Source organism: Anarrhichthys ocellatus, unplaced genomic scaffold (genome assembly GCF_004355925.1).
Source record: "Anarrhichthys ocellatus isolate YVR2014 unplaced genomic scaffold, GSC_Weel_1.0 scaffold1373, whole genome shotgun sequence".
Classification (NCBI taxonomy): Eukaryota; Metazoa; Chordata; class Actinopteri; order Perciformes; family Anarhichadidae; genus Anarrhichthys; species Anarrhichthys ocellatus.
In genome coordinates this window covers 1-11,546 of record NW_022281347.1, presented here as the reverse complement: position 1 = coordinate 11,546, position 11,546 = coordinate 1, and the positions used below count along the sequence as shown (strand labels likewise).

General features: G+C 42.5%; 1 protein-coding gene across 1 annotated transcript; it reads left to right on the top strand.

Moving 5' to 3' along the window:
- Positions 1-113: 113 nt before the first annotated feature.
- bmper (BMP binding endothelial regulator) lies at positions 114-9,270 on the top strand. The gene is made up of 7 exons (XM_031839176.1): positions 114-285; positions 3,280-3,325; positions 4,375-4,538; positions 4,625-4,826; positions 5,849-6,191; positions 6,993-7,123; positions 8,005-9,270. The coding sequence occupies exons 1-7, from the start codon at positions 190-192 to the stop codon at positions 8,184-8,186; spliced, it is 1,164 nt and encodes a 387-aa protein (XP_031695036.1). The 5' UTR covers positions 114-189; the 3' UTR covers positions 8,187-9,270.
- The last annotated feature ends 2,276 nt before the right edge of the window (positions 9,271-11,546 follow it).

Genomic DNA, 11,546 nt, shown 5'->3' with positions numbered 1-11,546 from the left:
TGGATGAATGATGGTTGGATGACAGATGGATGAATAAATGAATGATGATTGGATGAATTGATGATGAATGAATGATGGATGGATGGATGATGGTTGGATGACAGCTGAATGATGGATGAATGATGGATGTGTCCATGTCTGGATGTCTTCTGATCTCTGTGTGTCTCCTCTGTCCTTCAGGAAGGAGACATGTGGTCGTCGGTTAACTGCACCCTCTGCGCTTGCGTCAAAGGAAGCATCGAGTGTCGGCTCAAACACTGTGTACCAATCACCAGCTGCCCCTCGGTGAGTGACAGGCCCCGCCGGCCAATCACCAGCTTACGTCCCGTTTGCATTAGTTTACACCACAAACTCAGAGTTGTTTTCAACAGCCACCAACTCCGTCTCTGTCGCTCCACCTTTGCTCGCTTCCTTCTCCGTCTCATCCGTCCCACACTCAGACTGTACAGCCGGGACTAACTCCATCGTTTTCACTTCACACGCGTGACTCTTTAAAAACAGCAACACTCCTCTGATTTACTAGCGGAGCGGCCATGACTTGTTTTTCAAGTTTCATCTCTTTCTTGTGCAGTTTGATACTTGTTGTTCGGAGGTATGATGGATTTATCTAATGCGTTTATGGCAGATTTACGACAGAAGTTAGATACACGTTCCAGCGGGGGATCGATGTCTCGCTTAAAGACACACAGTCGGCGTTTGAACCCGTCACTTTCCAGGACCGAGGTCTCCTTTTAGCACATTTAGTGATCTCCCCAGCAGCTGGAGCGTGGCGTTGGCTGTCAGACGCTCTGGGAACTTCTGGCAAGAAGGAGTTTGTTTGTTTTTTTGCGCTGCGTTCACCTGTCGCAGAGATCGCCCAGGGGTCGTCTGTCGGCCGGCGGGTGATGGAGCGGATTCCTCGCATACCCGCCGGCCACTGGCGGTCACGCAGTCAAAGCCGGCTTCAGGCGTAAGTCCCACGTTCACACGCTTTCCAGCGGTTACAACAAGCCCTCACCTGTCGTCCGTGGTCAGACAGGCTGGGTGATGTCGGTGGTCTGTCTCCAGAGGAAAAGACCAAAGTTTCACTCACTACTGATTTAGTGTCTTCAGAAGACCTTTCAGCAGCCTGCTCGTTTACTCCGTTTTCGTTTTCGTCTTCGTTTGCTCGTTTCTCACATTTTGGGGAACATCACTTTGCATTTATGATTCTTTTTTAAATAATTAAGTGCTGTCTAAGTGTTTAAGGGATTAGGATACACCTCACTTTGTTACAAACATGTAACAGCTGCCGTTTAATGGTGCGTTCGTGTCATGGTGATAAAGTGGGAGAACAGGAAGGCATGCTGGAGTCGCTACGTCGATGTTTAAGCATTCAAATAATTTCCTTTTCTTTTTCTGCAAGTTCCTATTTGCATGTTTTAATACTTCTTACATCTTGCACTTATTTTGTTAAGTAAATTATGTTCACGGTAAATAAGTTGAACACAGCATCACTTCTCCTTAAAGGAACAGTGGGTAGAATTTCGGGGATCTATCGGCTGAAATGGAATATAATATATTGTAAGTATGTTTTCCAAGGACGGAGGATGTCTTATGTTTTAAAGCCCTCTGGGGCAAATTTTGTGATATTGGGCTAAATAAATAAAGTTGAATTGAATAGATATGGCACATTTTTGTGTTGGACATCATCGTTCACCCGAGAGAAGTTTCAGTTAGTTGCAATCTGCAACCTCACCACTAGATGTCATCGAGTCCTAAACACTGCACCTTTAATTAGCATTTTCGTTGTGATGGACAAAAATATTGAGGAAGAAATCTTCATATCACCAGACCACCATATGGATAGATGGTAAACATTTCACAAGTCAAAAAGTGGACACTTGTTACATTGATGCGTTGCGGTAACGTTGGCTAAGTGTTGGCATACAAACTCACACACACACACCTGTCCCAAGTTATCTCACACACACACACACACTCTCCCATGCCTTCATCCTGCGGTCAGCGGCAGGTCGGCAAAGTGTGTGTGCGTCCCTTTTGGAGACAGCGTGTCTCCGAACAGCTTTTTGTCTGTGTGACGTTTGAGTGACAGCAAAGAAGAGGTTCCCTACATTTAGGCCCCTGAAAACCAATCTCTGTCACTGTGTGTGTGTGTGTGTGTGTGTGTGTGTGTGTCAGAGAAAGAGTGTGTGTGCTTGTGTGTGTGTCGTTTGTCAAAAGGCAGCGCTCTTCAAAGAGAGAGATTGCCCTTTGTGCAGAGGTTAGGACTCTGGAGTTTGTATTGAGTGTAGAGAGAACGTCTGTATGTGATGACAGATGAGTGGTGTGTGTGTGTGTGTGTGTGTGTGTGTGTGTGTGTGTGTGAGACAGGGGAAAAAAAGAGTGTGTTTGCGCGAATGAAGGGCTTCCCTGAGGCAACAAAAACTAAGTGTGTGAAAGAGTCCTCTGATCTGCACTTCTGATGGAAGTTGAAACATACTGTACACACACACACACACACACACACACACGCAGAGTTTCCTGTTACACAGACAGAGTTCAGCGGCTGAAGCTGGAGTATCGTTGTCTCTGTGGTCGTCCTGGTTGGACTGTGAACTTGAGAACAGAAGCGTTACTTTTGTTACACGACGTGGAGAAAAGGTTGCGTCGGTTTGACCGTTTGCTACCAAGGCACACACACTGTTTAGCTCCTCGCTGTCATGTTCAATTGTTCGGTTCATTTGTTGCTGGAAAAACCTGGAAAACTGTGTTTGACTTTCCGTTGCGTCATTTCTTTCCGTCAGTAAATCAAACCCGAAGGAAAAAAGAAATGAAGTTGAGTGTAAATCTTTGTAAATTAGAGGATCGTTAGGCTTCAAGTAGATTTGCGAACAACTTTTTGCACATTTATTTTTCCTGCATCTCAGTATTCTGAGTCGTATCATCGTTGCTTCACTTGCTCTCTTTGCGTCACACAATCTCAGATTCAAAGATATGGAAGTGTGTAAATCCAAACTACTGATAACATGACTGTATCAGAGCAACAACACACCCAATGCAACATTAATTACAAGATATATGAAATGCTTATTCTTTCTTTTACATGCTGATGTCCCATGAAAGTGTTTGGCCTCCACAGGTTGATACATATTTCAGTATTGTTCTTTTAAACTGTGCAAACGCTTCTTTAGTTTCTTCAGATCTTCTCCGTCTCTGCGTTGTTTCTCACTACCGGTCTGCATTCTGTCTCGTATCTGTCCTGCATGTGTCTCCTCCCTCTGAGTATCTAACTCTGTGTCTGTGCCTCGTCTCGTGCAGAATAAGATCCTGAACAGGACCGGCTGCTGTCCGGTTTGCACTGAAAGTGAGTAAGTCCTTCTCGACCCTCCGGCTTCCTGTTTCCCAGAGTATTCACGCAAGATGAGGCCTTAACGGAGTATCTTGAATGCATTCATGTTTGTAGTTAAAGTTGTGTTCTGGTGCAGCTGTGAATCGAGTTATTGGTATTTCATATGGACTGATAATCAGTAAAGTAATCAAACTAAAGTTAAATCTGTGATTCGTCCTTCTTAAAGGGAATGAAAACAAATCTCAGCTTCTGTAGCTTCAGCTGAGTGTTTCCCATGAACTTCAGCTTGGTTTTGCTCTGGGCTCATTTCACTTTGTTTTTTTGGCAGAAATGTCTGTAAATGCACCATTTCAGGACTACAAAGACTCCGTAAACCTGAGTTCTTCATGACGTTGAGTTGAGTTCAGACTGGGCTGGTTTAACCACTTGGACTAAGAATGTAGCGCGTACCTGACTTCTCCTGGCGAAACAAAAACCAAACAGGTTCCACGTGGAGTCTGTGTTTAGACGCACTCACCTGACGCACCATTAAAGGAATACTTTACCCACTAAATTATCATTTTTTAATGTTAATTATTCATCCCATGTCTTGAATTCTTTCCCGCATGCCTCCATGCTGAACTGAGAATCAAAAACCTGGAAAAAGTCTTTATGAATTGAAGTAAACATTTACTGGAGATCATCAAGACTCTTCTCAGTTTTCAGCTTCTCCGTTCTCCGTGGAGGCATGCGGGAAAAATAACTATTCATTCCAGTAGTCAAGGCGAGTAACTGATACGCAAATGATCACTTTGTGGGCGGAATATTGCTTTGAATGAAACTATTTACAAGTCAGAAACTGGACAATGCTGATGCTACAGACACAGATGGACTTCTGAGTGAGTCGCATTAGTGCCTCGTATCTCACCATGTATCATAGATGATCTTCTAGCTGCTGTCAGTCATTGTGGTGTTCCACTGCTGCTCCTCTTAAGTTCAAATGACAGCTACTTATTTCTGTTTCTTTTGGTCGTTCTTTCTCCATCTTTAACTGTTTTTGTCCTTTCACCTCGGTGCCTCTGCAGAGCCGGGGGTGTGCACGGTGTTTGGCGACCCTCACTACAACACCTTCGACGGCAGGACCTTTAACTTTCAGGGAACCTGTCAGTACGTGCTGACTCGTGATTGCGGCGCCGTCCCGTCCGGAGGACCGGGAAACAACGTCAACGGCCCAGACTCCAGCTTCATGGTAGGAGACCGATATCAACGCTCCTGCCGGGCTCCATGTCAATCAACACATTTAAAGAATTTGACGGAGCTCCGTTCGTCTCCTAGGTGTTGGTGAAGAACGACGCCCGGCGCACTCGTTCCTTCTCCTGGACTCAGTCCGTTGAGGTGAGACTCGGAGGTTTGATCCTCGGCCTCCACCAGCACCTGACGGTCCGGAGGAACGGGACCCGCATCGCCCTGCCCTACCACGGCCCCGGGGTGCACATCGACCTGGACGGGTACCTGCTCAAACTCACCACCATCGCAGGTCAGCAGACGTCATGAGCGATATTACTCTTTGTAACATCGTGCAGATTTACTCCCAATATCTGTTTCATGTTTTAGTTTCTATTAAGCACAGCTGTAAGCATTTACTATATTTACTTTACTCTTACTGCTGTCATTATTACTTCTTATACACTTACTAATTATATGTTTTTTTATTCCATTGTTTTTTCTTATAAGATAAGAATAAACTTTATTTATCTCGAAGGAAATTCTTGTGCCAGAGTTTCATTAAAGATTACAAAAGAATAAAAATATAAACATATATGAACAATAGAATAACAATTATTAAGTGCAAATAAATAATACTGACACCAGTGCAAATAGAACACAGGAGCAATAAGAGTAAAGTAAATAAATAAAAAACTCAACTAAAATAGAAAAAAAATAAAAAAATGAAATACAAGAGTAAAAAAATTAAGCGTTTACGATTATTCTTCTGTTGTTATTCTTCTTTCATCAATTTCTGGCTCCAGAATTGATTTTGGGGTTAATAAAGTTCTATCTTATCTTATATAAATCAATACATTGATTCATAATAGCGATCATGTGTCGCTCATGTTATCATTATTTACATCGTACCGTCCCCGTGAACTCAATAACTTATATACTAATTATAAATAAAACTAAATACACTATAATCTAGAGCTTTTCTTTGAGTTTGTATGAGCTACATTTTAATGCTAATTGAATTAATTATTTGTAATTGCTTTTGTAAGTTTATCAATGTATGAATTGCTGTTGAAATGATGATTCAAACCACAGTTGTCATTATGAAATGGGTCTTTTTACTGAACGTTTTGCTGTTTGACAGATTGGTGGAAGCTCTGGAAAAAGCTCCAAAATAGAATTTTGGATTATTTTGCAGACCACAAAGTTTCATGCTCGATCTCTAGAATATTTATTGCTGAAAGACTCGCGCTGCTGCCTCTGTTTGGTTTGTTGGGTAGAGAAGTGAGAAGTCTGAAGGGACGATCATGAAGTCTTTGTCTTCCCCCCCTGCAGGTCTGGAGATCACGTGGGACGGCGACAGTTTCGTGGAGGTGGTGGCTGCCCCGCACCTGCGCGGACGCCTCTGCGGACTGTGCGGCAACTACAACGGCCACAAGCGCGACGACACCATGGGAGGCGACGGCCAGTTCAAGTTCGACGTGGACGAGTTCGCCGAGTCGTGGCGCGTCGAGGGAAACGAGGTTTGCTCCCAGCAGCCTCCGCCCCGCCGCCCGACCTCCTTCCTGTGTCCCGGCAGCGTCAAAGTCAAGTTCCGCGCCCACCGGGAGTGCCACAAGATCAAGTTGTGGGAGTTTCAGAAGTGCCACCGTGTGGTTGACTTCGCCCCCTTCTACAGGTCAGAGGACAGACTCTCACCCAGAGACTGAGCCGTAATGATAATGGAGGAGTAGAAAAGACCATTCTCATTAAAGTCAATGTAGCTGGATGTTCAGAGCGACGGCCATTTTTTGTTTACTGTTGTGACCACTGTAGCAGGCTAATCTCCGTATAAAGTAAACCGCCTTTCAGCAAGTTGTGAACTCACTGAGCGGAGGTTTTCGACTAAAACGAGTAATGTTATAGAACGTAGAGAGACAGATTAAATGAGTAAAATTACACAATTTAATGCGTCATCCACACACGCTTGTCACTTGTAGAAAGCACATTGCTGTCGCCACATGAGTGACAACTTTGTTCGGCTAATTTTCCTGTGGAATTAGCTCGCTAGCTAACTAGCGGACACTGGTACTGCTATTCGGCTCATTTTCTGTAACGAGAGTAGCATTAAAGCTATCAACCTAACTAGCGGACAGCTGGTTAGTTAGCTAGCTTGCCGTCTAACAGTCCCTCCGTTTCACTCCCTGTCGGAGAAGGACAAGCTAACTAGCTAACTAGCTAACTAGCAAGCCATCCGTCTCTGGAGCTGTGTCAACATTTTAAGGCCTCACTGACGTGCATTGTTTTGTTTTTTTACTAGTCAAATGAAAACAGTGCAATGCCTGTTCTACTCCTGTTCCATTTCTATGAATAATGCCGATAAATGTTGTGAATATGTTCATTATTTACTCACTGTTCTATGCATGAACCTGAAGGAAATGCAGATACAACCCACCCGTGTTCAATAAAGAGTATTATTTATCGCCCTGCTCGTCTGCAGGTCGTGTGTGACGGACATGTGCGAGTGTCCGGTCCATAAAAACTGCTACTGTGAGTCCTTCATCGCCTACAGCCGAGCCTGCGAGAGGGAGGGAGCGCCCGTCCTCTGGAAGGCCGACACCGCCTGTATGGGTGAGTGACGGTGCTCGTGACCTGATTACAATCGCTCACATGACACGTGGTGTCACACACATTTAATATCATTTACAGCTACTGACAGACCACAGATGAGTCCGACGTTTTGGCTTCACTCACAGAGGTTTAGCCACAGACTTCTATAAGAAGCGGATGTAGTCGTCGTGACGTCACTCATTGGTTTGTGGACTGATGTTTTGAAGCCTCGAGTTCGCCGATTTTGCAGTCGCCATCTTGGATTACGGCCGTTGCCATGTCGTTTTTTCGCAACCGATGAACAGAAGTTACCATATTTGGAATGCGGGTCTGTCTTTAAGATGCTTATGATGTCAAAGCTTTGGTGAAACCTTCTCATGGACCACAGGAAGGACCAGCAGTTAATTACAAGAAACTTAGTTCATTCCCGTGCTTGGTGGTCGTGCACCTCTGAAATTTGGTGCGATCTGAGCTTTTTCGGACGTGATAATGAAACAAATATTGCATTCATAAAAGCAACATGTCGACGGTTGATTCGTTTTTAAATGCTTTAGAAACTGGAGGTCTTAAAAATCTACATTTGAGTAAATATTTTGCAGGCAAATAGTTTACAGGATATTCAACCTTTGTTTCTTTATAATGCTTTTAATACTTGACTTGTTTCTTCACAGGGCTTGTATAAAGACAATAAAGTAGTCCCTGAATATGAAGAAAGAGTTTACAGTTAATCACAACCCCTCCTCTGCATTAAAGAAGTTTGTTTCAGCGTTTTTCCGGTTACACTCGTTGTCTTCTTGCTTCTTCGCAGTTTGTTTGTTCGTACGCCCTCTGGCGTTTTAGAGAATAATGCACCGAACTGATTTCTTAAATAAATTTGTTAACCTTCTCTCTCCTCCCTTCAGCGACCCAGTGTAAACACGGCGCCGTGTACGACACCTGCGGACCGGGCTGCACCATAACCTGCGACAACTGGAACGAGATCGGACCGTGCCACAAGCCCTGCGTGGCCGGCTGCCACTGCCCCGCCAACCTGGTGCTGTTCCAGGGACGCTGCATCAAACCCACAGCCTGCCCCGGCCGGTGACCCTTGTGACGTCGGGGGGGGGGGGGGAGGTAGGGGACGGTCGGTTATAGTATCACAATCAGGGGGGCCAAACAAGGACACCACAGGGTCTGGGGTCGACAGATCACATGCGATAAGGTACTCAGGGTCCAGATCTATCTGACTTAGACGTTTGAGCCGCACGTTACGGCGATGGACCGAAAAACTCACCGAACGGGAGGCTGATCCTCGCCAACTTAACGCGTGCTGTCGCGATACCAGTCGCCGCCACCGGAGGCGCTAATTCCAGTCTTGTAGAGGAAGAACTGAACTCCCAAGAAGAAACTCAGGTGGCCCCATATTTGGAGATTTTTTCGTCTCCACCTTCTGAGGACCCCGTTGCTCTGGACCCTCAGGAAGCTAGTTGTCCCGGTGGACTCCTGCTCGAGCCAACATGGCGCCAAACATTTCTCTCACAAATTAACTCTTTAAGCGGGAAAATGAGCTTCTGCATTTTGGAATAAAGGAGATCAAAAGCGGAGAAACTGTTTTGATGCTTCACGTGATCTCTGTTCCATCATTTCATTCTGTAAGCTAGACAGATTTATGTTATTATTGTTCTAATTATTATTATTATTATTATTATTTGTTGTTGATGTTTGTTAATTTATATATCGGTCAAATGACGTGTCGTAGCAAGAGCCAGAATCATGAACAGAGTTGCGTTATAAATGATTTAAAGGGAAACAAAAGCTATTTATGTATTTGTTGTGTACTTTTGTGTTACTGTTTGAAGAGAAATGCCCAAATGTGATTCAGTTGTTGCACCATCGCAGGGAAAAAGTACTGTATTGTAAAATGCTGCGTGTACAGGTTGTCGTGGTTCGTATCAAACTGAAGGTGTTCATCTAAGCATATGTTTCACTCGACGATAGTTATTTAAGACCAGCAATATAATCTTTTATCGAAGTTCACTTCTGACTGCTGTCTTTACTTTCCTCAGTGTTTTAAACTATCAGGATTTGTAGGAGGAGACCCGGAGGTTGATGGTTCAGATCCCCGAAGGAGCCGGAGACTTCTGGAGCTGGAAGACTGAAGGAGTTCTTTTCATTTGATGAAGAGAAAAAAAGGAAACAACTAAATTATGTTTATTTTTCAGACTTTTCTCAAACCTCAGCTTCTTTCTTGTGAAACACTGTTTTTGCCGTTTCAGGCTTTCTAAAAAGAAAACATATTAAAAAGTCTGAGAGCTGGAAAATCCCTCTTCGACTCAGCTGCTCACCGCCGACAGACGTTCAACCGCTAAATATAGATTCATATTACGTGTTAAAACAAAAAGAAAAGGTCGGAAACCACCACCCTGGAGTTTAAAGGAGCAGTTTGACGTTTAAATGTTGTAAAGCTGAGTATAGAAGGTTATTTTGAACGGTTATGCGATGTGTATTCAGAAGGCATTAGAAGCCTGTAGGAGCAAACACAACGCACGCCATGTACTTACAATCCATCACTGTAATACTTCCCCCACTAAATGACCGTCTCCACATCAAATACTCTGCTACCTTGACTTCATGTAGAAAACATCTGGGTGAACAGACGATCATAAAACAGGAAGAAGTCTTGATTATTATCAGTGATATACAGAAGAACTAAATCAAAACATCCGTTTACAAACATACATAACAGTGGGATGATGAATGAGACGTGGGATGTTTAAACGTAGTGTTGCTGTTGATGAAGCAGCTCTCATTCAGTTCATTAAGACTTCCTGTTCTTAACAGACGGAGAGTAACTGATGAACAAACGTCATCGAGTCATCAGCACGAATTCCCTCAATGAAGAACAAAACAAACATCCATGCTCAATACATTTGAACATTTTTTAATACACTTCAGATTTGTACAAACATATCTCACAGAAACGTAACAGGACTACAGAACACAACACGGTCTTAAGCAGCAGGAGTGAGCTTCAGAGGGAACACGAGAGCGTCAACGATGAACCTCGTCTGGAGAAACACGACGAACAACAGTTATGATCACAGATCACTTTAAACAATATTTAACGTGTGATTGAAGAGTTTCATTCCAAACTGTTGATGTAGACGTTCCAACAGCAGAAGTTATTATTGTTATAAAATGATCATTTAGCTTTCACTGAATCTGAATACTGGCTTTGTTAGTTTTCAGTGATTTTAGACAAACAAGACATTTTAAATTAGTTTTAATACTTTCTGACTTTTTTTTTTAGACAAAACGAATCTAGAAACTAATCAGCAGATTAATTAAATGTAATTAATAATAGAAATAATACATTCTGTACACGTTCAAGAACAAAGAGTTGAGAAGAGGCCAAATTAGAAGAAGTAAAATAAGTGAAAACACCTTTGATAATGGTGATAATGTGATAATAATAATAACTTCTCCTTGTTAGGAATAAACTAAAGATTCCTGAGTTGATCATCGAACAGCAGATATGTTGTTGAATTAATAAGAAACAAACATCTCAAACAATGAAAACTTTTCCACCAGATGTTTAAAAATGTGTCAGGATGAGAAAACAAACAAAGAAATTATATTTTTGAATGTAAACTGGGATGAAGTCTTCTGCATTTAGCAATGCAGCTCTTTGTGTTTGTGACAGTTGACTAACAATGAAACACTGTAAACCAGCGACTGTGATGCTGTAACTGGTTTCAGTGGGAGTCATTGAGCAGAAGAGAATAATTAAAGGAATTAATGACAAACCTACAGACAGCTGAGCAAACATGTTTGATTTAATTAATTCAACTGTTTGCTGAAGCTTAGACGTCATCAGCAGATTCACGTCAGGTCTGTTTCTGCCCCCTAGTGGTTTAAAAGGAGAATCACAAAGTGTAGCTTTAAACACCTGCAAGTTGGCTTATTCAGTTATTAAAAGATATTTATTTAAATTAAATGGATGTTATTTATTGCGGCTTGTTAGCGAATGCTTTTGTCGACCCCTGGTTTAAAAAACAAAAGTGGCAAAATTCTAGATTTTTAAATCCAATTGAAAGACTTTTATTCTTTGCTCATAAATAAAGGTTAAACTGTTAAAGCTGAGACCTCAACACCCTGAAGAAGCAGACGGACGTGTTTGTTCTTTCAGGCGGAACAGATGTATTAATATTAAACCGATTAAAACAAACGACGTGAAGAAGCTTCCTGCGACCGGACGAGATGATATTTCTGAGACAATCTTTTCTGTTTCTGACATTAAAACACAAAATCAAACGTTGATAAAAGTAGCTGCTCTAAGTACAGAAAATATGTGCACTCTAATATATATATATATATATATATACACATACATACATACACACACATATATACACAAACATATAAATTTATACACAAATGTCAGAAACAGAAAAGATTGTCTCAG

Bases quoted from the DNA above. Each gene is read 5' to 3' on its own strand.
- bmper (XM_031839176.1), top strand. From the start codon at position 190: ATGTGGTCGTCGGTTAACTGCACCCTCTGCGCTTGCGTCAAAGGAAGC. The intron at 4,539-4,624 runs GTAGGAGACCGA...TTCGTCTCCTAG, and splicing joins GCCCAGACTCCAGCTTCATG to GTGTTGGTGAAGAACGACGC. The intron at 6,192-6,992 runs GTCAGAGGACAG...GCTCGTCTGCAG, and splicing joins GACTTCGCCCCCTTCTACAG to GTCGTGTGTGACGGACATGT.